The sequence below is a fragment of the Alexandromys fortis genome, unplaced genomic scaffold (assembly GCF_014885135.2).
Source record: "Alexandromys fortis isolate MF-2015 unplaced genomic scaffold, M_Fortis_MF-2015_v1.1 scaffold_12, whole genome shotgun sequence".
NCBI lineage: Eukaryota > Metazoa > Chordata > Mammalia > Rodentia > Cricetidae > Alexandromys > Alexandromys fortis.
Window position 1 is genome coordinate 4,822,914 of NW_026067937.1, and position 25,268 is coordinate 4,848,181.

General features: G+C 44.9%; 1 protein-coding gene across 7 annotated transcripts in view; it reads left to right on the plus strand.

Annotated features, from left to right (window-relative positions):
- The first annotated feature begins 397 nt into the window (after positions 1-397).
- The window catches only part of Tcp11l1 (t-complex 11 like 1), a 39,176-nt gene continuing 14,305 nt past the window's right edge, over positions 398-25,268 (plus strand). Inside the window, exons 1-10 of one of the 7 annotated variants that reach the window (XM_050147007.1) lie at positions 398-546; positions 1,754-1,956; positions 5,830-6,059; positions 6,458-6,644; positions 16,027-16,159; positions 16,880-16,918; positions 17,269-17,389; positions 18,443-18,663; positions 21,834-21,970; positions 23,612-23,808. In XM_050147007.1, the coding sequence (XP_050002964.1) occupies positions 6,482-6,644; positions 16,027-16,159; positions 16,880-16,918; positions 17,269-17,389; positions 18,443-18,663; positions 21,834-21,970; positions 23,612-23,808 (1,011 nt within the window). In that variant the 5' untranslated portion in view covers positions 398-546; positions 1,754-1,956; positions 5,830-6,059; positions 6,458-6,481. Of the gene's footprint in view, positions 547-1,753; positions 1,957-5,829; positions 6,060-6,457; positions 6,645-16,026; positions 16,160-16,879; positions 16,919-17,268; positions 17,390-18,442; positions 18,664-21,833; positions 21,971-23,611; positions 23,809-25,268 lie in introns of those variants that run through there. The other 6 variants (XM_050147005.1, XM_050147010.1, XM_050147008.1 and 3 more) reach the window with 6 other exon arrangements.

Consider the following 25,268-nt stretch of genomic DNA (forward strand, 5'->3'; position numbering starts at 1 on the left):
TTCTCGGGCGCCTTTACCTTTCGCTTCCCTTGACTAACTGCGCGCCCCCGCTCCACTTTTCTCCCGCTCCTCAGGCGGCGCGCCTCAGCTTTTCAGTACAGCAACATGGCGCCTCCCTGTGCGGCGTGAGCGACTTCGAGCCGCCCTTCCCCGCGGCCCTCGGCCCACACCAGGCCCCGCTTCACACCCCGCGCTGGTTCATTTCTACACAAAAACACGGTGCGGCTCAGCTCCGACCCACCCAGAGCCCCTTCGTGACAGCGGCATTGATGCCGTACAGAAACATGGCGGCGCCCTACGCTGGGCAGGCGCATCCCGGCTCACACCCGCCTCCTGTGCACAGCCAGGCTCTGAGGACCGGTCACCGTGGCGGCTGCCCCCCGCAGCGGGGCTGAGAGGACGGCCCCGACGAGCCAGGCAGTCCGGACCGGAGGGGTCGCGGCCCAGGCGCCCAGCCCGCCGCGCGTCGCTCCCGCCCCTTCGCGGCGCCAGCCCGCGGGATTCGCAGCGGGAGCGACCGCAGGGAGATCGCCGACGCCGCGGCAGGTGAGTGGGGCGGCCGCGCGGGCCAGCGGGCCAGCCCGGGGGGCGCGAGGCGAAAGCACCGGCGTTTCTTGGCCTCTCCCGGCCGGTCGGGTCCCGGGTATGCCGGGTGGAGACGAGGAGGAGGCAGGGGCGGGTGGAGGCCCACCCTCCAGGCCGTCCTCCCGCCGCGCCTCTGCCGCTCCCTCGCCCGCCTAAACAGCTGTTTACAACGGAAGGTGGACGCGGTTTCCGCGCCGGTGGCCAGAGATCTTTCTTTCCCTGAGAGATCCTTTCTGGAGGATTCTTTTGTGTTCAGCTTGGGCCCGCGTGCAGCTCCGACAGATGTGTGTCCCCGTGCCAGGATCCTCCTCCCCTCGGTTTCCTGGTTAGGTACCGGGAGGATTTTATGGTGGTTGAGCGAATGAATGGGAGCAGTTAAGTAGCCCCGGGATGCTACAGCTCTTTAACTAGAGTTGCCGGTCGTGAAAGGGTGGTTGTACCAGCCTGTGGTCGCTGTGTATGTAATCTTAGCGTTAAATGAGGAGGTACGCAACTCCGTAGAAAGCTGAAGTCGCACTCTAAAGAGCCAGAATCAGATCTCAGAAGTGATGGAGAATAGGATATTTTATTAAAAATTGATCACTTTTACTAAAGATATTGTAAGTGGCAAACCACAGGTCCAGTGTTACCCTAAACACCTTGGGCAACCTCTCCCAAATACAGTGACATCACAACAGTGACACGGGGATTTATGTCTATCAACAGATGGGTATCTGCCGGGGTTGGGGGTGGTGCAGATATAGGAACAGAATCTTTGTGGAGAATATGGTTGGTCTTGGCTCTTGATCTAGGCGAAGGGTTTCGTTTTGTTTTTTAAGTACCAATTAGCACTTTCCCCATCTGACTCCCATCCCCTCTTTTCCGTCTTCCTTACCTGTCCCGTTTCCATTTCAGTTGCCATGGCTTCTGCCAGAGGAATGAAATACCCCATTTTCTATCCCGCCCCCCTCCAACTTTATAATGGGGTGAAATTCTACTCCTTTCAAAGATAGGTCACGTGTCATCTTTTCTGGGAAGGCTTTCTCAGCTCCCTCCTGCTATTCAGAATAGCCAAGTCATGCTACTGTGTTTTTTTGTAGCTCCCTGCAAACATGTCTGTCTCTCTCTGGCTAGATTGTTTTCATCTTTTATCCCTCTTTAAATAACCGTATTTTGGCTGGAATTTAAGGCAGGGATGGATGCCAGCGGTCTAGCCACCAGCCCTGCAGGACTTTGGAGAAAAGTGTAAACACAGGGCTGAAGGGCGTGCCCTGGGAGGAGACAGAACCTGCGCGGTCTTGGGGGCAGTCTGCTGAGTTCAAAGGAGTCTTGCTTTTCTCCTTTCTGCACCCACTCTTCATCGTCTGGGCAACTCCTCCGCATGTGAAGAGGGTAAGTTAGGTGTGTTTTTGTTTCTTATGAAATCTGTAGGTGATGTTGTACATTGGGTCTGTTGCACTTCCAAACTCTAGTAGGATTTAGGACCGTGAAGAGATGGGTTTTGGAAGGAAAGATTGGGCAGGTGTGGTGGTACACGCCTTTGTCCCAGAACTCAGGAGTAAGGCCAGATGTGGTGGAACACGCATTTATCCCAGAACTTAGGAGTAAGGGCAGGTGGAGCTATCCGAGTTCAGGACCAACCTAGTTAACTTCATAACTTTCTATGTGGCTTAAGACCCTTTCTCCAAAGGGGAGGGGGCTATGGATTAGAAAGGTGAGGTGCCACTAGACTTGGTGGTAGCCCTTAATCCCAGCCATTGAGAGGAAAGGCAGGCAGATCTCTGTGACGTGACAGCCTGTTCTCTCTATAGAGTTGCAGGCCAGCCAGGCTTGTGAGACCCTGCCTCCAAAAATAAATAAACGAATCAACAAAAAGATGACAAAAGCTACTTCGGCACTTATTTTGGCTCACAGTCCAGGGCTATTGTCTGCCATTTAGTGGAAGTCCCTGCAGCTGAAGCATGAGGCACTGGTCATATCACATTCTCTGTCAAGAAACACAGCAGCAAATGCTTGTGTACAGTCCCCTCTCCTTTTGTTAGAGCAGAACCCAGCTCAGGAAATGGTGCTGCCCACATGCGGGAGAGGCTCCCCATCTCAGCATAATTGATCTCTCACAGGCATTCCCGTGAGCCAGCCTGATCTAGACAGTTCTCATAGAAGGTCCTGTTGGGGAAAATTATTTAAAGTATGTGTCTTTTGTTTATGCTGCATGTGTTTAACTCTGTGAAGCTGTGATTCTTTGCCTTTCTAAAACACCTGCTGGTCCCAATAAAGAGCTGAATGGCCAGTAGTGAGGCAGGAGCAAGGATAGTCAGGGTTAGGAGGCAGAGAGGATAAACAGGAGCTATGGGAGGCCAAGGAGAAGACACCAGGGGTCAGCCACCCAGCTTACACAGCAAGCCACAGAGGAAGAAGTAAAGTAAGGAATACAGAGACAGAGAAAGAGGCAAAAGGTAGTGTGACAATCTAAGACAAACTGGCCAGAAACAAGTCAAGCTGAGGCTGGGCATTCCTAAAAATAAACCTCCGTGTGTGATTTATTTGGAACCAGGTGGCGGGCCTCCCAAAAGGCCAAAAGAGTAAAACATCAGCCAGGCGGTGGTGATGCACGCCCTTAATCCCAGCACTTGGGAAGCAGAAGCAAGCGGCTCTCTGTGAGTTCGAGGCCAGTCTGGTCTACAAGAGCTAGTTCCAGGACAGGCTACAAAAAAACCAAAAAAAAAAAAAAAAAAAAAAAACAAAACATCATACACAACAGCGTCTTTTGTAGCATGAATTCTCTTTGGTCTTAATAATAAAAACTCAGAGTCAGCATCAGAGGGTAAAAGCTGAAGGATCAGAGAAGCAGAGCAGCCACTAGAGTTCTTACCTCTACCAATGCTCAGACCCAAGGGGTGGTCCTGTTCTCAAACTCTCTCCTCAGACTGCATCCTCAAATTGACTGCTTCCTCAGACTGATTCAGACTGACTGCACTGAGCTCCTATCTCCTCCCATCTTATATTCCTCTCTCCACCCAGCCATATCACTCCTGTATCCACCTCCCTAGTGCTGGAATTAAAGGCATGAAATCCCAAGTGCTGGATCACCCTTGTGTGAGCTCTGTTTCTTTTTATTTTAGACTGGATCAATTTTTTTTTATTTTTCGAGACAGGGTTTCTCTGTAGGTTTTTNTTTTTGGTCTCTGTCCTGGAACTAGCTCTTGTAGACCAGGCTGGCCTCCAACTCACAGAGATCCGCCTGCCTCTGCCTCCCAAGTGCTAGGATTAAAGGCTTGCACCACCACCACCCAGCTGGATCAATTTTTTGTAGCCCAGGGTGGCCTTGAGCTAACAGAGATCCATCTGCTTCTGTCTCTTGAGTCCTGGGATTAAAGGTGTATGCCACTACTGCTTGGCCTCTGTGGCTAGCTAGTGTGGCTAGCTCTGCACTCTGATCTTTAGGCAAGCTTTATTTGTTAGATCATAAACAAAATACCACCACAGTCCTTTCCAAGGTGAAGAAGCTACATATCACCATGTTGACAATTGAGACTGGCCATCACAACAGGCCTGAAAATTTCAATTCCAGTAACTTTATTCTATGTAATAGAAGTCTCTTGAGATTTTAGATAACTGAACCAAGCGATTCTTCTCTCTCTAATTGCTGAAGAAAAGTATGCCAAAATCTCCTTAAAACAGCCAACATTTCTTTAGATTCTCGATTACCTTCCAAGTGTGTAATTTGATTGAATTAGTTTTTATGACAATAGTTTGTCATTTTCTGGATATAATTACTTTCAATGTTGAAAATGTTGTCTTTCTTAACTAGAAATGTCCTAAGAATAGAGAAGGGTAGGGAGGACTTAAGAAACTTTAATGTAATTAAAAGGTTCCTCCTTTATGGAGCTGGAGAGATGGCTCAGCCGTCAGGAACACTGGCTGCTTTTGCAGAGGACTCAGGATCAGCTCCCAGCACACATATTAGGTAGCTCACAACCACCTGTTAGCTCCTATTCCAGGGGATCTGATGCCCTCTTCTGGTTCCTGTGAGCACTACACACACATAGTCCATGTGCAGGTAAACCCTCATACACCCTTATACACATAAAACAAAAATAAACAAATCTTGGGCTGGAGAACTGGCTCAGCAGTTATGAGCCCTGACTGCTCTTCCAGATGTTGAAGGTTTGATTCTCAGCATCCACCTGTTGTCGTTTTTTTTTTTTTTTTTTTGGTGTTTCAAGACAGAGTTTCTCGGTGTAATAGTTCTAGCTGTCCTGGAACTAGCTAGCTCTTGTAGACCAGGTTGGCCTCCAACTCACAGAGATCTGCCTCTCGAGTGCTGGGATTAAAGGTGTACGCCACCACCACCTGGCCCCCACCTGTTGTCCTACAACCATCTGTAACTCTAGTTTTAGGGGTCTATTACCTTCCAACCAACTCGGACATCAGGTACACATGCAATGCACAGGCACACATGCAGGCAAAACCACTCATACACATAAAATAACTCCTTTGAAAAATGCCTTTATTGACTGGTCCAGACTGGAGTGTCAGGTAATATTCCTGTTCTTCTCAGCAGCTGATTCAGTGGAAACCCAGTCACATTTATTGTGATTGCTGGTGCTTCCTGCTGTACTCATATGCTCTTTCTGTTGATTAGCAACTATGTAAAAATACATGCCAGGCAGTGGTGGTGCACATCTTTAATCCTAGCACTTGGGAGGCAGAGCCAGACAGATCTCTGAGTTTGAGGTCAGCCTGATCTACAGAGTTAGTTCCAGGACAATCAGAACTGTTACACAGAGAAACCCTCTCTGGAAACACATACATATATATACACACATATACACCCCATATATATATATGTTTGTATATATATATATGCATATATGTCCCAGGCATTTCTCTTAAATACTTTATAGAGTCTAGAAAGTACTACTTGTCACTCCCTTTTATTTATTTATTATCTGACTTGTTTAGTTTTTGAGACAGCGTCTCATTATGTAGCTTGGGCTGTTCTAGAACTCTTGCTATAAAGATGAGACTGAACTCAAACTCAGAGATCTGCCTGTCTCTCCCAGTTATTCTTTTAGAATCTAGGGGAAGGGTTGTGCGTGAGTACTCCCCTGTACATGGAAGCCAGAGAGATCAACTCTGAGTATCTTACAGGCATGTTTGTGTGCCTGGCTTCAGTGGGTTCTAAGGATCTGAATTCAGGTCCTCAAGCTTTTATAACAAGCACCTTACCTACTGAGCCATCTCCTCCACCCCCATTCCCAGGTCTTTTTTTCCACACAAAGACAAGAAGCCATCCATCTCCTCAGCACAGTATTGAAAGGTGGCCAGAAGCGTTGTTTCCAATGAGTTGCATTTTGGTGCTGTTCGTTTTGACTTAAGTGACCCTGGTCCTGAAGTTGCTCTGTCCTTCACCTCCCAAGTGCTGGGATTACAAGAGTGCACAACCAGGCCAGCTTTCCAAGGGCTTTTCCTGTTAGCTCCCAGCCATGAAGGTAAAGAGTGTTAGTTTCAGGTGGGTATGGTGGTACACGTCTGTAGTTCCAGCATCTATGAATTGGAGGCAGGAAGGTCATGAGTTCAAGGCCAGACTGGGTGAGGTAGAGAGCTAAAGGTCAGTAGAGACTATGTATGGAAACACTGTCTCTGAATACAGACTTAAGATGGAATCACCACTCCCTCTGATGGACCTGAAGCTGTCAGTGTTAGCCCCCTTCCTCCTTGTGACATGGTATTCAGGAGTGGGGCCCAAATATTCCAGCTCTTCTCGAAGCCTTCCAGGTGTCACTGGTTAAGTGTCTTTATCACCGAGGTAGAGTATAAATGAAAGGGGTTGCTCATTCGGCTACTGATACGGTCTGAACCCATTTGGCTCATTGTCTTTCTTTCCTAGGGCAGCGAATAGACCTCACTGAGGATGTCTGAAAACCTCGACAAGTCCCACAGAAACAAAGCAGGAGAGTCGAAGCCGAGTGACTCTGAGCAAGGCCTGGGAGGTGCTCTGGAACGTTCTGATGAAGCCTTGCAGAAAGAAGTAAAGTCGGACGCACCTAGTCCCCAGAGAGTGGGAAGACCTCACTGTAAGCAGACGACTTGGACTGAAAGCTCTGTGTGCTGTTTGTGCCTGTGGCTCCGAACTAAGTTCCCCTGGTGTGACAAGACTGCCAATAATTAGCAGCCTAGCTCCTTATGTGTTGAAGTAAAAGCGGCAGGGCTGCGTCCCCGGCACCCGGCCGCCCTCATGATTAGGTTATGCCCAAAATAATTACACGGAAACTGTATTCTTTCAAACACTGCCTGGCCCGGCTAGTTCCAGTTTCTTATTGGTTAGCTCTTACATATTGTTCTAACCCATTTCTAATATTCTGTGTAGCCCACGAGCTGGCTTACCAGGGAGGATCTTAACCTGCATCTGTCTGGTGTGGGAGCATCATGGCGACTCCCTGACTCAGCTTCTTTTTCCCAGCATTCTCTTCTGTTTTCCCCGCCTACCTAAGGGTTGGCCTATCAAATGGGCCTAGGCAGTTTCTTTATTAATAAGAAATCACTCCCACATCACTTATGGGTTTGCAATTGCATGAGAAGTTCAAGTTTTCGAATAGTAGCAGAATGTTCCTGTCTCTCTCTAGCCTCAGTGGCATTCCGTTTTCTCTTTCGTAGTCTGAGAAACGGGGATAGAGGGAAACTACAGCTTTGGTTAAAGGAATGCAAAGTCTGAGGCTCCTCCGAGCCAGAACTGTGCTTACACGGTTGAAAGAGAGAAACCTAGTGCTTGGCCACACCCTAAGTTCATTTCCCCAGGGCTTGGTCGCCACAGGCAGAGGGGATGCAGTTTGCTGAGGGAAGGAATCGGTTTTTTTTTTAGGCCCCAGCAGGGAGTCAGCCTCCTAGATGAAAGGAGTAGCCAATATTTGCCCGGCTCAGGTCTTTTCTTAAGAACCCATAAACCTTTTGAAGCAAATCCAGAAATGCAGATCTTAAGAAGGAGTGTCATAGTCTAAGAATGTTGGTGCTGATGTTATCGAGGTGTAAACCAAGTTGTTCTGCAGACTGGGAGGAAGGACACAGATTTGGAGGTTTTGAGGTATGTTTCCAAAATAATTAAAGTCATTCCTGAATAATTTATCAGTCATCAGAGTGTTCTTATACCTACAAGTGGTCCTGTTTTCTTAGTTTATGGTCACATAGTCTGATGAAAGTAGCCCACATTGGTGTGCGTGCATGAGTTCCTGTCAGTAGGAAGGTAGGAAGGTAGTTCCGCATTCATCTTGAGGCACTCTGTCTCCTAGGGCAGTGGTGAACATCAGCTGAGTTCCTGTAAGGCATTACAGATAGTGCTTAGATGCAGTAAGTGCTCAGTAAGGTCGGAGGTTGTCACTCTACCAGTGTGACGTCATCTGCTGCATGTCTAACGGGGGCTGAGTGCTGTAGTGTGGACGCTGTGTCCTGAGTCTGAAATGCTCTCCATAGCCCCTGTGTTAAAAGCTGGGGTCCAGCTGTGACACTGTGAGGAGAAACTTTAGGAGGGAGGGCCTCTGGGAACTGCCCTGCGAGGGACATTTGGGGCCCAACCACTTCTTCATCCTCCTTTTGCTGCCATCATGTGCAGGATGGATCTCCTAGATCAGGGCTGGAACTACCAAACTGTACGCCAACCCCCAACCCCCAACCCAAATGTTTGAGATCCAGACTCACATAGCCCAGGCTGGACTCAGATTCTCTCTGTAGCTAAGGGTAACCTTGATCCTCCTGTCTCCATTTCCAAAGTGCTGGTTACAGACTTGTACTACTGTGCTTGGCTCTCAGCTTTTATGTGTGATGTATGTATGTATGTATGTATATGAGTTAAGGTCTCACTCTGCAGACGAGGCTTCCCTGGAACTCACCTTGGAGTTGGCCTCAGACTCATGTGGCCTAACAACCTCAGCCTCTGAGTGCTGGGATTGCAGGCGTAAACTACCACACTCAACAGCTCTCTCTTAAGGAGTTGGTTTATCCAGTACTCCCTACAGCAGCAAAAAACTGACTAACGAGACATAGACTGCACACATGGTTTCTAGTAAAGAAGGGGTTTTGGTTTATCTTCTCAGTTATTCTGTGAAGGACAGACTTGCTTCTTAGCATTCTGTCAATGATGGCATGGCTCTAAATTAATGTGAAGTTAGTATTAGGCTACGATATTTGAAAATACAGGTGGTTATGTCTAAGGCAAGAGTATTTAGGGAGCCAGAAGCTGTTAAAAGAAAAAAAAAAAAACACAGGTTGGGTGATTCACAGCTGTTAGGGAATCCAATTTTTTTTTTTAACCCTTCTTTGGGTACCAGTGTATCATTATAGATACATACAATTCTTTTAAAAATCATTATTAAAATCTATGTTTGTGTGAGGCAGTGGTGCCACATACCTCTAATCCCAGCACTCAGGAGTCAAAGGCAGGCAGATCTCTCAGTTCAAGGCCAGACTGGTCTACAGAATGTGTTCCAGGACAGCCAGGAGTATACAGAGAAACCCTGTCTTGAAAAACCAAAGCAATAAAACAAACAAACAAAACTGATGTTAAAAATGATGCTCATTGCTGGTTATTGGTGGCGTATGCCTTTAATCCCAGCACTTGGGAGGCAGAGGCAGGAGGATCTCTGTGAGTTCAAGGCAAGCCTGGTCTACAAAGGGAGTTCCAGGACAGGAACCAAAGCTACAGAGAAACCCTGTCTCGGGGGAAAAAAAAAAAAAAAAAAAAAAGATGCTCATTTAAAAATTAAAATTTAGGTTAGGACAAAATTTCTAACAATTTCTTAAAGGACCCTAATGTGTTTCTGCCATTTTTAACACATATATAAAGCAATGTTTTTAGTATAAACAATTACAAAGTCACGATGTTGATCAACTTTGAAAAGCATTAAAGATGCTATACTTCAGTATCAACTATTCAACCAAGATTTAACTAATTATATAAAATATTTTTATAAGCATATCTATTAGTATGCAAATTTTCTTTGATGTTTAATAAATTGATAAAATTATATGTCTACCAAAGTATTGTTTTTGTGTATGTTTTTCTTAAGATTTAAAAAATTAGTGGGGTGGTAATGGCTCACACCTTTAATCCCAGTACTCAGCAGGTAGGGTCAGGAGGACCTCTGAGGCCAGCGTAGTCTACAGAGCGAGTTCAAGAACAGCCAGAGCTGTTACCCAGAGAAACCCTGTCTATAAAAACAAACAAGCAAAAAAGATGTGTGTATATATTTACACACACACAGACACACAAATACAGCTCAAATCTTTGAGTGCCTTAGAACTTTACAAATGGAGTGCGCAGCCTTTGTAACTGCTCACAGCCTTGGGCTGCTGGGATATCGTCATCACTCCCATAATCTTCTGGTACACTCGGTAGCAAACCGCTCTGTCTGTCATAGCCTTGGTAATTATTGATCTGCTTTCGGTATAGTCTTGCTGTTTGTATGACTTTATATGGATGGAGTTTATATCCATCTGATATAAACCCAGCTGATGCGGTGCGTCAGTGGGGAAAGGGTGCTCCCTGCCAAGCCTCATGCCGCGAGTTCAGTTTTTGGGATTCACATCAGGAAAAGAGAACCATCTCCCACAACTTGTCCTGTAGCTTCCACACATGTGTGGTGGCATGCACATGTATACACATACAATGCACTTGCATTAATTTTAAAATATTTTTAAAAATGGAATTCTAGTGACAATGATTACTTATATCTGACGCTGTCAATAGAGAGAGTTCATCTGAAATTTGTGGTTTTGCATTTAACAGTAGTTCCTTTTTATTGCCAAGTAGCATCCCATTTGTGGTGATATACAGCTTCTTTATCTTTCTGTAATTGAGAGACATTGGGATTTATCAAGGTTTTATGAATAAGATTATTTATATATGAGTACAAGTCTTTATATGACCCTACTGTCTGTTTTCTTGGGTAGTGGATTAGGAGTGGGGTTTCTGGGACGTGGTAATCGTATGTTTTGCTTTATAAGAAACTACAAGGAGGCCCGAGGAGATAGATAACTGGTAGTGTTTGCCCAAGGTTAAGGACCTGAACTTGAATCCCATAAGCCACATAAATCAGTTAGGTATAGTGGAACATTCCACCAGAGACAGCCAGAGCTGCAGAGTTTGCTGGCCACCTGTTATGCTTGGTAATTTTCAAGTTCCAGAACCTTGCTCAAAAAACAAGATGGATGGCTCCCGGGAAATGACATCCAGGATTGACCTTTGGCCCCAAGTCACACACACACATGCACACACAGAGAAACCACATTGGCTGTTGCTTTCTATCACACTCCACATATAAGTCCAGACACTCTACCTTTGTGCCGGTGTTGAGCATATTTGGTATGGTCAGTCTTCCTGCTTCTGGCCAGCACTACTAGATGTGTAATTGTAGCTCACACTGGGTTTATTGCATTTCTCTAATGGCAATGAGCATCTTTCCATGAACTTTGTAGGCATTTGTACGTCTTCTTTGAAGAAGTGTGTGTATGACTCTTTTGCCCACTCTTATTGTTGTTAATTGTTTATTACTGAATTGTGGGATCTTACAGAGCTGACTGTGTGCTCTGTCGAGTGCTTTACCTGTGTTTTCTCTCGTGACACACCTTCCATGTTATTTTGTTGTTGTTTTCTGGATGGGTTCTCTGTGTAAGAGTCCTGGCTGTCCTGTGGACGGAATTTTTGTCAGTACCACCAACCAGCTCTCAAATAACCATACAGAGACATAATATTAATTATCAATGCTCAGCTAATAACTTAGGCTTATTACTAACTAGCTCTTACAACTTTAATTAACCCATATTTCTATATATGTTCTACCGTGTGGCTCAGTACCTAATCTCAGTATGGCATGCTTATCTCCTCCTTCTTCTGCATCTTGCTTGGGACCCTTAGACTTTGCACTTCTTCTCAGCCTTCTCCTAGTCTGGCTGTCCCACCCAGTCTCTTCCTCCTGGCTACAGGTCAGTCAACTCTGGCCTATATAACCCATGAGAGTGATACATATTTAAGTGTACAAAGACTATCCCTCAACATTTTCTCCTTTTCCATCTGGATCTGTCTTCTCTGAGCATCTGTATTGTTTTTTGATTGTATGAGACAAATCTTAAATTGCTATGTTAGCTGCTGGCACTGTTCAGTTGAGTGTGTGGTGCTAGCGCATGGTGGTTGGCAGTTGGCTCCATTCTGCAGGCAGCTGCCAAGAGACAGGTCTCTGTACTGTGGCCAGCATGAGAGACATGAGACTAGGAAGCTACATTTGGCTCAATTTTTGTTTGTTTAGAACCTTTTTAAAGCTTTCTCAGATCTTTCGTGGATGTAGGTATCCCACATGAGAATGCCATTTGTAAGCAGAGTGTTTTTGTTGGCACTGCTGGCCAATTCCCAAATAACCACACAGACACTTAATATTAATTATAAATGCTTGTCACATAGCTTAGGCTTATTACTAACTAGCTCTTACAACTTTAACTAACCCATATTTACCTATTCTCTGACAGTGCTTCTCTCTGTATCTCACCACTCCTGAGACTCCCCTTCTTCCCTGTATTCCCTTTTTTGCCTGCAAGTCCTGCCTGACTTCTACCTGTCCAGCTCTTTATTAACCAGTGAGAGTAATACATATTACAGTGTACAAAGATTGTTCCACAGCAGTCCTGGAACTTGCTTTGTAGACCAGGGTGGCCATGGATTCATAATGATCCATCTGCCTCTTACTCCTTAGTGCTAAGATTAAAGGCATCAGATACCTTGCCTGCTACACTTTCCATGTTCCTAATAGCATCTTTCACAGAGTACAAGTTTTAGAAAGAAGTCTAATTTATCCTTTCCTCTTTATAGTTTGAGGGGTTTTTTTTGTATCATAAAAAAAATCACTTAATATAAAATCAGAAAGATTTTCTGTCATAAAAGTTTTATCATGTTAGCTGTTCCATCTGTTTTTTTAACTCACATTGAATTAGTTCTTTGTCATGGAGGAAAGAATTGGGTCTTTTTTTAAAAAAAAATTATATCATTGTTGTTCTTGTTTTTGTTTTGAGACAGGGTCTCTGTGCAACCCATGCTGTCCCGGATCTCACTGAGTACACCAGGCTAGCTTTGAACCTACATTGATTTGCCAGCCTCTGCCTCCCTAGTCCTGGGATTGAAGTTGTGTACCACAGCACCTAGCAAAGTGTTGGTTTGTTTTTCTTTTCTTTTTTGTTTTGTTTTGTTTGTTTGTTTGTTTTGTCTTGTTTAGTTTTTGAAGACAAGATCTTTCTTTTTTTTAAATATTTATTTATTTATTATGTATACAATATTCTGTCTGTGTGTATGCCTGCAGGCCAGAAGAGGGCACCAGACCCCATTACAGATGGTTGTGAGCCACCATGTGGTTGCTGGGAATAAACTCAGGACCTTTGGAAGAGCAAGCAATGCTCTTAACCTCTGAGCCATCTCTCCAGCCCCCAAGACAAGATTTTTCTAAGTATTCCTGGCTGTCCTGAAACTCATTCTATAGACCAGGCTGGCCTTGAACTCAGAGATCCTTGGAGATCTGTCTGCTTTTGCCTCTTGAATGCTGGGTAAAGGCATGCTCCATCATTGCCTGGCTGTCATTCTTTTTTATATGGGGATTTAATTGTTTTAGAGATATTTTTATTAAAAATATTGTGCTTGTCCTCTGACTACACACACACACACACACACACACGTGAGTGTGTCAGTGTGTTTCTCTCTCTTCCTATACTTGAGTCTGTTTCTGTATTCTCTGTCAGTTATTTGTCTGTATGCAAAACCTTATAGTCTTGGGCTGGAGAGATGGCTCAGAGGTTAAGAGCACTGCCTGCTCTTCCAGAGGTCCTGAGTTCAATTCCTAGCAACCACATGGTGGCTCACAACCATCTATAATGAGATCTGGTGCCCTCTTCTGGTCTGGTGGCATACATGCAGACAGAACACTGTATACATAATAAATAAATAAATCTTATAAAAAAAGAAAAAAAAAACCCTATAGTCTTGATGATTATAGCAGTTTCACAGAAAGTCTTGAAATCAGCATAAGTCTTCTTGGTGCTCTGGATCTTTTGCGTTTCCATATAAATTTTAAAATCAATTGGGAAATTTCAAAAATGCCTGTTGGGGTTTTGGTTAGAATATATTTAGTCAATAGATTTAGAGAAAATTGACATCTTCATAATATCAAGAATTGAAAAAATATTATCTAGGCTTTATTTGGGACTTTTTTTTGGTTTTTCGAGACAGGGTTTCTCTGTGGTTATTTGGGACATGTTTATATTTTACTAATATGTATGACATTAATTTTACTTTTATTTTGTATTTTTATTAATATTTTCTGGAAATGCTAAGAATTTTGTGAGGAAGGATTCTCAATAGTTCCACAACTTCCCCGTGTGCAATTTAATAAAGATTTGTTTTTTAACCAAACAGGATATGGCCAGCTCTTAGAGTTGCTTCATTTTTCAGGAGGCAATGGGAAGCAAAAGGAAAAAAAAAGTTAGAAGAAAATTTATTTTTCTCTAACCTAAGAGTTTTTCATCTGTTAAACCCTGGGCAGACCAGCAGCATTGTTTATCATTATCTTATCCCGATCTCAGGAGACTAAGAAGTCTCTAGCTCAGAGCTCCCAGCCGACAGTATCAGCTTGAGATCCTGTGCAAGTAAAATTCTTCTGTCCTGCCAGACACTAAAGCCAGCAGCCAGCCTCCCTCACTTCCTCTAGTTTAAATCTGGAGAAGCATGGCCTCTGGCTCCCTAGGAGTAAACTTACCCCTTATTCCTTGGTTTAGAACACTAGGGGAGAATCTTCTCAGAACTTTGGATGTGGAAGATAAATCTCAGGCTGTATTGAGAGAACTGAGAACAGTTCCGAGGCTTTGCAGTCCGCACAGGAACAAAAGCTACAGGACTTGCGTGAGAGAGCCGTGAGGGAGGGGGAAATCCTGGAGACTTCTTCAGGTTTTGATTTAGCAGGTCTGTATCCTATAGAATTCTAATATCCCCTACCTCTGACCTCTTTGTTGGCAAGCCATAGAGATCTTATAGCCTGTCTATTCTGTACTAGGTTTTGATATTGAGATATTATCATATGGAACTCAGACTGGTTTGAACTTGTTACATAGCTGAGACTAGCCTTGAACTCCTGATTCTCCTGCCTCTACTTCTTAAGTTCTGGAATTGCAGGACATACACCACCAAGTCCTGGTTAACTTTTTCTTTTTAAAAATTTTACTAGTGTGTGTGTGTGTGTGTGTGTGTGTGTGTGTGTGTGTGTGTGTGTGTGTGTGTGTGTGTGTATCGTGTCTGTGTGTAGGTTAGAAGGCAGCTGTGGGTTTGGTTCTCATCATGTGGGTCCCAGGGATTTCACTCAGGCTGTCAGGCTTGTGATCCAGGACATTACTTGCTGTATCATCTCATGAACCCCAGCGTATGGATTCTAAGCTTGTTTAAGACTTAATGCAAGTTTAATTTTGAAAATATCAGTGTTAATGCCAAAGTAAGTTGTTTATGGAAGCAGAAAGAAATCTTTTTAAAATTTGTGTTTACATGTGAGTGCTTATGGCCACACATGCCACAATACACGTGTGGAGGTCAGAGGGACCACATGCAGGATTCAGTTCTGTCTGTCTACCATGTGGGTTTCAGGGATGGGACTCAAATCAACAGATTTGGCAGCTGTAGCACAAATAATAAAAGCCCAGAGACAGAAATTGGGGCTCAACCTGAAAACCAGAAAAACAAAGCAGCGAAGTCACTAGAGAAGTCTTTCCTCTACCAAGGTTGGGCAACCACAAACTAAGCAGCCAAGCCTCTCTCTTCCCATTTTATGTTCACTCTAGTACAGGGATTAAAGATGTGTGACTTCCTTGGACTGGGATTAAAAGTGTGAGCCATCACCACATGGATTCGTTTCTGTGTTGAACTTGTGTAGCCTAGGGTGGCGTTGAACTCACAGAGATCCACCTGTCTTCCAAACCCGGGGATTAAAGGTGTGTGTCACCATTGCCTGACCTCTAGTGGCTTTAGCTTTGCTTCTGGTCTTCAGGCAAGATTTATCAAAACTCAAATAATATGCCACTATAGGCAGCAGACCCTTTTACCCATTGAGTCATCTCACTGACACCTGAAAAGATTGTAAATCTGTATATTTTTCTTTTTGAAAGAAAGGAATTAGCAGAGGCAGAACATAAACCTTTAGCTTACTGAGACAGTGAAAACCTGCAATTTAAGTTCTCATCCCAATTTATTGTGCTATTTTCTATTGAGCAGTCTTAGTGGGAACATACATACATATGTTTTGTGATTATATTAGTACCCGTCACTTTTAGCATTCTACGTAAAAAGAAAAAGCTAAACCTATTGTTTGAAATGTTGGGGTCCAGATATTGTTGTAGCTGCTGTCGCAGGCCTTAGCTTAACAAACTTCTTAAACTGGGTTTTTGTTACAGCTAGTCCTCCTCGGCTTGTCACTGTAGAGGAGCTTCTAGAAACAGCGAAAGGAGTCACCAACATGGCTCTGGCCCATGAAATTGTGGTAAATGGAGACTTCCGGATTAACACTGTTGAATTAGCAGAAGGCAGGTACGTGTGTGGACTTGTTTACTAGAGCATTTCCAGTCCTGGGAATGGCTTCCCATTCAGTGCCAGTGTGATCAAGACATTCTTCCTTTTGTACATCAGTGCTAAAAATATTCCTAGGTTAGGAACATGTGAACATGTCTCATAACCACAGATGCTTCAGGATACAAGGAAAGAGTCTGGAGTCTGTGGAAGCTTTCGTGCCTGCTTTTCCCCGTGAGGGCTCAGCCATTCCTTTGTTTGCAGCACGGGTCTCATCCATTTCCTTGTGACTGTCACTGCATTGCAGCTCTAACTGGCATCCCTTGCCGGATTGACTGTGTGAAGATAAGGAAGCCAGGGGAGGTGGCACATGCCTGTAATCCCAGCTCTAGGAAGTGGAGGCAGGAGGGTCAGTTACAGGTCATCCTCAACTATGTAGCAATTCAGAAGCCAGCCAGGACTATATGAGTCCCTATCTCAAAAATCAAAAACCAAACAAGATAATAATAGTAATAATAAAAAGGCTGGAGAGAAGGCTCAGTGGTTAAGTGTATGAACTGCTCTCTGTGGGCACCTCTATTCACATGTATGTATCGCAGGAACTTGCCAAGGTCAGAGAAAATAAAATTAGCAACTCTAAAATTTCCAGTTTTTAAGAAATTTTAATTTTTTAAATTTTATGTGTTTTTTTTTTCATGTATATATGTGCACCATGTGCATGCCTGGTACCCACTGGGTCAGAAGAGTGTTGGATCCTGGAACTGGAGTTATGTATAGATGGTATGAGCCATCATGTGGGGGAGGGGGTGGGGGCTGAGAAGTAAATCCGCATCCTCTGCCTGCAAGAACACAAATGCTCTTTGCTGCTGAGCCATCTCTCCAGCCTCTGATCGTCTCCCCTTATGGCACTGTTACACGCTATTCACTGGATTCATGTTGCCCACTCTTAAGAGGGAAAGTAGCTAGAGTGTCGTCAGCTTATGTCTGGGACGTCTTTCCTTGGTTCCTATGGTTTTGAAGATTTGTTACCCTACAGCCATAGAATTTATGACTTTGAAAATAATTTAGATTCATATATATACATATATATATTATATTGCGTTTGTCTTTTTATTTTTCCTTGTCTTCAGCTTAGAGAAGAGAGTAAAGGAGATTGTACATAAAGCTTTCTGGGATTGCCTGAGTGTCCAGCTAAGTGAAGACCCCCCAACATATGACCATGCCATCAAACTTGTAGGAGAGATCAAAGAGGTGAGGCAAAGAGTGACTCGTGCCTAGGGAGTGTTCATCCAGCCTGTGTTGCTATTCCAGAAGACTCTAAAGAGATTGAGATTACAAAGTCATTTGAAGGAATTTGGATTGAGTACTTTTGACTTAGCACCGCTGCCCCTTTAAAAAAATTTTCAGGGGGCTGGAGAGATGGCTCAGTGGTTAAGAGCATTGCCTGCTCTTCCAAAGGTCCTGAGTTCAATTCCCAGCAACCACATGGTGGCTCACAACCATCTGTAATGAGGTCTGGTGCCTTCTTCTGGCCTGCAGGCATACATGTAGACAAAATATTGTATACATAATAAATAAATAAATAAATAAATAAATAAATAAATATTTAAAAAATTTTTTCAGCCAAACTGTGATAACCCAAAGACACTACTTTTGTACAAAGAAAATGTTCATATTGCTTAGAGACAACAAAACTTACATTATGAAATATAGAGTATTTATAAATTTTACTAGATATGGACACATTTAGTTTATGTTGACCAAGAAGTAATTGCGCCTTGGGATAGGATAGAGAGGGCTGTATGTGGAAGGGCTTTTTTCTGCAGTGGCTTTACCATTCACACTGAAGACCTGTTATCTGGAAAAATGGGAGTCAGTAGTTGGCCCACAGGCTTCCTTAGCAATCATATTTTTCTTTGCTTATCCCCAGTCATTCTTATCCACACATGGCAATACATACTCATCATCCCAGCACTTGGTTAGCTTAGGCAGATGGTCTCCAGCTTGTAGCCAGGTTGTACTGCACTCACAGCAAGACCTTCCTTAAAGAGCAAACACCAACCAACTAACTTCTAGTTTTTTCTTGTATCCAGGCAATTGCTAGAATATAAACAAGGCTTAAATAGCTATTCTAAATGATTCATGTGCATGTTTGTCTATAGATTTGTTAAGTAAGAGGCTAAAAATATGTGTAGCATCATAATAGCAGTTGGTGATCCTTTACTTTTGAACAATTATAGATCCTTTTGTGCATAAGCTGATGCCTAAGAAACGCTGTCTGAGCTTAGCTGTGCTCTCTTGTAGACTCTGCTGTCTTTCCTGCTGCCTGGTCACACTAGACTAAGAAACCAGATAACCGAGGTCTTGGATCTGGAACTGATAAAACAGGAAGCAGAGAATGGGGCCCTAGACATTTCCAAGCTGGCAGAATTCATTATTGGCATGATGGGAACATTGTGTGCACCTGCTCGAGATGAGGAAGTGAAGAAACTAAAGGACATTAAGGAAATAGTGCCTCTTTTCAGGTATGGAAATATCCATCACAGAACACCTTGTTGAAAACCTATTTGCAGATTTACACTTCAAGTCTAGGGACTTGGTCATTTCAAAAATGTTTCTAAAACAAACATCTAAAACCCAGGAATGTAGAAATCCTGCCACTCACAGCCACTGCTTTTCTAGTACTAAGGGACTAACGTCGGGAGATCTGTTTGGTTGGTTGGTTGTTTTGTTTTGTTTGAGACAGGGTTTCTCTGTGTAGCTTTGGTGCCTGTACTGGAACTAGCTCTTATAGAGCAGCCTGGCCTCGAATTCACAGAGATCCACCTGCCTCTGCATCCTGAGTGCTGGGATTAAAGGCGTGCACCACCACCACTTGGTTGTTTTTGTGTTTTTCAAGAAAGGCTTACTCTGTGTAGCCCTGGCTATCCTGAAACTAGCTGTGTAGACCAGGCTGGTCTTGAACTCACAGAGCTCTGCCTGCCTCTGCCTCCTGAGTTCTGGGATTAAAGATGTGCACCACCACCACCTGGATTTTTTTTTTAAAGATTTACTTATTATACATACAGCAGATCTCATTATAGATGATGGTGAGCCACCATGTGGTTGCTGGGAATTGAACTCAGGACCTTTGGAAAAGAGCCAGTGCTTTTGACCTCTGAGCCTTCTCTCCAGCCCCCGGTTTTTGAAAGCACTGTATGAACATGTTTGGGATTACTGTAAGTCAGCAGTTGCACATGGGCAGGTTTCTGATGGTTTTTGCTTCCCTGTGGGTGGCCTTAAGAGTCTGATTGGAGTGTTTCCAGTAGAGATGACATGCCTCTCAGGACAAGTGGACTGGTATGGATTTGTGAGCTGAAGGGGGACTCCAAATGCATCCTTTCCTGCACATGAGCCTGGAGAGGAAGGCTGTGCTTCTGAAGGGCGGTGGACCTGGAGCACATTTGATCCTAGTCCTGCTTCTGTGCAGGGCCACATCTGCATGTGAGCCTTGGGGTTTTTTGTTTTGTTTGTTTTGCAGCAGGATTTCTCTGTGTAGTCCTGGAACTTGTCTTGTTGATCAGTCTGGCCTCAAACTTACAGAGATCCAAGTGCTTCTCCTTCCTGAGTGCTAGGATTAATTAAAGTTGTGCACCACCATACCCAGCAAGCCTTTTTTTTTTTTTTTTTTTTTTTTTTGCTTCTTGTTATTTTGATATGCATTGGTGTTTTGCCAGCATGAGGGTATCAGATCCCTGGACTGGAGTTAAAGACAGCTGTGAGCTTCCATGTAGGTGCTGGGATTTGAACCTGGAAGAACAGCCAGAGCTCTTAACTGCTGAGCCATCTCTCCAGCCCCTGAGCCTTGGGTTCTTGACTGTCTCCTGAGCTGGGCACTTAGCTATCCGAGCTGGGCACTTAGCTATCTTTAGTCATGGTGTAGGTCAGGCAGAATGGAAGGCGTTCTCAGAAGCAGGTCAGGAGTTTGTCCTTTGGGTACAGAGTGAATTGGCAATTATACCACTGAACTAGAGCATAAAATACCTCTTAAAACACAGAAACTGGGGAAAGAGGAAGGAAGAAAGGAGAAAGTTAATTTTTGTTCTTTTGTTCAGGGTCTCTCTATGTAGTTTTGGCTTTTCTGGACCAGGTTGGCCTCAAATTTACTGAGACCCTCCTGCCTCTGCTTCAGAGGGCTGGGATTAAAGGTGTGCGCCACCTCACCTGGCTAATTTTCATTCTCTGCTTAGAAAATGAATCGATCTGTGTAAGCACGAGTACCAAGGAGCTTCAGCTCAGGTTAAGATCCCTGTATTTCCTCAGGCCTCCAGGAGCCAAGGAACCTGCTCTGGGCCGGAAAGGCAGCATCAAGTGTGACGATCAGAGGGAGAGGGAAAGGGAGTTAAAAGCACCTTAAATTTTTGCAGCTTTTTGTTTTGTTTTTGAGATAGGATTTCTCTATGTATCCCTAGCTGTCCTGGAACTTGCTGTGTAGACCAGGCTGGCTCGAACTCACAGAGATCGTCTGCCTCTCCCTCTGGAGCCCTGGGATTAATGGTGTGTGCCACCACTGCCAGGCAAATTTTACTCTTTCAAGCCATTAGTTATGTGTTTGTTTTCCAAATTTGTATTACTTTTTAGAAAGGATTGTTATCTTCTTAAAATTATACTTATGCCTGTCGAGGGAATTCGCACGTGAGTGCAGATACCTGAGGAGGTCAGAAAGCTCCCAACATACGTGCTGGGATATGAACTAAGGTCCCGCTCTAGTGATTCTAGCTGTGTCAAGTTGACATAAACTAGCCAGCACAGCTGACCCGTGGTCAGCTTGACACACAAACATTATTTTCCAATTTGAACCTTTCTTTCTTCTCTATCCTCAATATAGCACAATAATATTAACATTACAATATAAAATGTAATCACTTTAAAAGTCCCATGGTCTTTACAAATTCAAACGCCTTCAGAGTTCAGTTTCATCAGCTAAGCAGTGATGGGTGATGCACTCCTTTGATCTTAGCACTCGGGAGGCAGAACCATGTGGATTTCTGTGAGTTCGAGGCCAGCCTGGTCTACAGAGTGAGTTCTAGGACAGCCAGGGCTACATAGAGAAACCCTTTCATAAAAACAAAGCAAGCAGGGCTGGAGAGATGGCTCAGCGGTTAAGAGCACTGACTGCTCTTCCAAAGGTCCTGAGTTCAATTCCCAGCAACCACATGGTGGCTCACAACCATCTGTAATGAGGTCTGGTGCCCTCTTCTGGCCTGCAGGCATACACACAGACAGAATATTGTGTACATAATAAATAATAAAATATTTAAAAAAAAGAGTAAGTTTCCAAGTTATGTTGCCTGTAGGATAAGCAGGGAAAAACCTGGAAGAGATAGGGTAGTAGAGAATAAAGAATTAATTGATTAAGCCTTGGCTGGTGAGNTCTTAGCCATTTACATGGATAGCCATATCTTTGTTTCTGTGAGCCAGGCATTTTGGAACTCGCTTTATAGACCAGGCTGGCCTCTAACTCACAGAGATCCGCCTGCCTCTGCCTCTCAAGTGCTGGGATTAAAGCATCACATGGCTCTTCTGCTGCCCTCTCTGGGATGAAACATGATCTCTTTTCCTTTAAACTCTCTGGGATGAAACATGCATCTCTTTTCCTCTAAACTGTGCTTCTGTCACTACTGCCTGCTTCTAAATCTTCTCATTTTTTTTTCAGGGCAATATTTTCTGTGTTAGACCTAATGAAAGTAGACATGGCCAACTTTGCTATCACTAGCATTAGGCCGCACCTCATGCAGCAGTCTGTCGAGTATGAGAGGAAGAAGTTTCAGGAGGTCTTGGAGAAGCAGCCAAGTAAGTGGAATGCTAGTGGCGCCTTCCATTGTTGGCTTGGTGTCATGTTAGCTGCTGTGGCTTCTCATGACTGAGCTGGACAGTGGCATACATAGGCCTTTGAAAGTTCCTGACTTCATAAGCCTCTCAGTAATCCAAATCAGACCAAATCAAACCCAATTAGAAAAAACCCAGGTTGAATCGATAGCAATGCTTTCCAACCCCCCAGAGAGGAGGCAGAAAAGGAAGACTGGAAACCACATTTGTTCTCTGCAGGAGTGGTCTTGAGCACTTCTGGGGAGGGGTCATCGTTTGGCAGGCTTTCTCGGAGGCGTGGACTTGGGATGGAGCTTCCACCCGAACATTCCAGGTTTCTTAATTCAGTGGCCCCAAAAGTTAGTTCCTGCAGCCTCAGGTGGATGCTTGGGGTCAGGTGTGGAGAGAGAGAATAGAAGTAGTGGAAGGAGGTTGACACACCATTGTCTCTCTGGAGGCACCTGGGGACACGGTCCATAGGCTGGAGCATGCTGGAGTCATGCCCCAGGAGCTCAGGTGCACTGAATTACTGAACAGGAGCCTGCATAGACCTCTCCCTGGTCATCAGAGTCTAGTACTTGTCCACCGAGGTTTCCAAAGCCTGGAGCCACAGAGAAAGGCTGTCTCTAGAAGACTAAAGGCAGGGTGAGGCTCCATGGCTCAGCAGTCAGGACCAAAGCTACTTGCAGGGCATCTTGTACCTGGGAAGAACTGACAGCTTCTGTAGCCCCAGCCGCCTGTGTGCTCTGAAGGAGGCCTCCACCAGGGGTGCCGCTCTCCCAAGAGGCACTTTTTACTCCGAACTGTGTTCTTATGGGGGACCTGCTGTGTTACTCGGCTAAAGAAAGCCCCGGAAGCCGGGTGGTGGCGCACACCTTTAATCCCAGCACTCGGGAGACAGGCAGGCGGATCTCTGAGAGTTCGAGGCCAGCCTGGTCTACAAGAGCTAGTTCCGGGACGGGCACCAAAGCTACAGAGAAACCCTGTCTCGAAAAACCAAAAAAAAAAAAAAAAAAGGCAAGCAAGCAAGCAAGCCCCGGAGACCACTGAGGGCCCCACTGGCCGTGCTCCCCATGCGGTGAGTTACACAGCAGACACCACCAGGCTGTGAGCAATCCTGACTGATACAGCCGTCAGTGCAAGTGTACACAGGGGCTCCAGCTGGTGTCTTGTCCTGTTTGTCTGGGGACCATCCCTCAGAGCTGCAGTCATCTGATGCAGTGATAAGAACGAGAGAAGACAGGAAGGAGGAAGGGGCAGACCTGGCTCTTGAGCTCCACCAGCCTGTGAAGCCGGTGTCATGCTTGTCGTGTTGTGGTTTCTCAGTACAGGGTTTCTCTGTGTAACAGGCTGGCCTCATAGTCACAGAGATCTGCCTGCCTACCTGCCTGCCTCAGCCTCCTGAGTGCTGGGGTTAAAGGCGTGCGCCACCCCCTTCTATTCAGAGAGACTTGTCTGAGGTCGTGAAGCTAGTGCTGAGCATTGCTGTGATCTGGATTGAGTTCTGTGGGTTCCAAAGTTCATTCTCAATCCTGAGTTTCACTGTCGGGCTGCTCTTTCTTAAGGTAATTCCAAGAAGTGCCCTTGCAAGTGTCAGAGTGATGAACACAGCCCTGTTTTCCACAGACTCCCTGGACTTTGTCACCCAGTGGCTGGAGGAGGCCTCAAATGACCTTCTGACTCAGAAGTACAAACATGCCCTGCCGGCTGGGGGAGGGGCTGCTGGCTCAGGGGATGCTCCAGTGCTGACCCCTGTTTCTGTCCAGAATTATGCCTACCTGAAGCTGCTGAAATGGGACCACTTCCGGAGACCTTTCCCCGAGGTAGGTGCTGCTAGCACTTAACCGTTCAGACTTTGTCTCACACAGCGCAGCTTTTCTGAAAGAATCATGGTATTCTGATATAAGCCACAGACCAAAACGTCCTCTTTTCATTTGGAATTGTAATAACGTCTTTATGAATGTTTCCGTGTACAATGGGTTTCATTGTGACGTTCTCGTATATATTACTGCACTTTGCTCACATTCATCTCTATTACCATCTCTCTCTCTCTCTCCTGCTTGCCCCCTTTCTTTCCCTGTAATCCTCCTGCTGTGTGTATTTGTATCTGTGTGCACATGAGAAAACTTGCAATATGGTCTCTTCCTCTTCCCCCTTTATTCTCTCTTGTTTCCCTCACTACCCCCACTTCTCTCTCCATGGCAGGGTCTCTCTCTGTGTACCCTTAGCTGTCCTGGAACTTGCTCTGTAAACCAGGCTGGGCTCGAACTCTCAGAATCTGCCTGTCTCTGCCTCCTAGTGCTGATATCAAAGATTACGTACCATGCCCAGCTTTCTCTCTCCTTTTAAGTTCCTTCTTCCTTCAACACACACACACCTCAGTGTAGATCATGCCTATGAGAGAGAAGAGTGGTTACTTCTGAGTCTCTCTCTCCACACACACAGAGGTTCTTACTATGTGGCACTGGGTGGCCTGGAATTCACTGCAGTCCAGTGGCTTTGGACTCACAGAGATTCCCCTGCTGATGCTTCCTGAATGCTGAGATTACAGGTGTGCGTCACATGCCAGGCTGATTTGATTTTTCTTTATGGCTGAATGAAATGTCCTTGTGTATGTGAAACACATTTTCATCCCCTCCGCTGCTGATGGACATCTAGGCTGGCTCCATATTTGGTTGTTGTGAGTGACGCTACAATGACCGTGGATCTAATCCCCCCCTTAGTTTATGGAGCTCAGTGGCTTCTGGTGTGTTTCAGGCTCAGGCAGTGCTACCTTTGCAGGCATTGGCAATCAGCATACTTTTCTCCTCCTTCCAGTTCTGCTTTGGTCTCTGTACTTGTCTGCTCTGATATTCCTATAAATGCAGTGTTCAGCTTGGGCCTTTTGTGTCTGGCTTCTCTGGGGAACATAATGGAGACACTTGATGGCATGGATCAGTACTTAATCATTTTATTTTTCATTGTATGAAGAATTACTTGTTCTTACATTTGTTTGTGCTGTTGTGGGAGGTGTGTGGAGTGTGTGGTCAAAGAACAGCTTTCAGAAATTGTTCTCTTCTTCCACCATTGCCTTGTGGGCTCAAACTTAGTACCTTTACCTGCTGAGCCATCCTGAAGGCCCCCTTGTGCTTTTATACCATGTTTACCATTTCTTTCTTTCTTTTGGTTTTTCAAGACAGGGTTTCTCTGATAGCCCTGGAGCAAACTCTATAGACCAGGCTGGCCTTGAACTCACAGAGGTCTGTCTGCCTCTGCCTCCCAAGTGCTGGGTGGGATTAAAGGT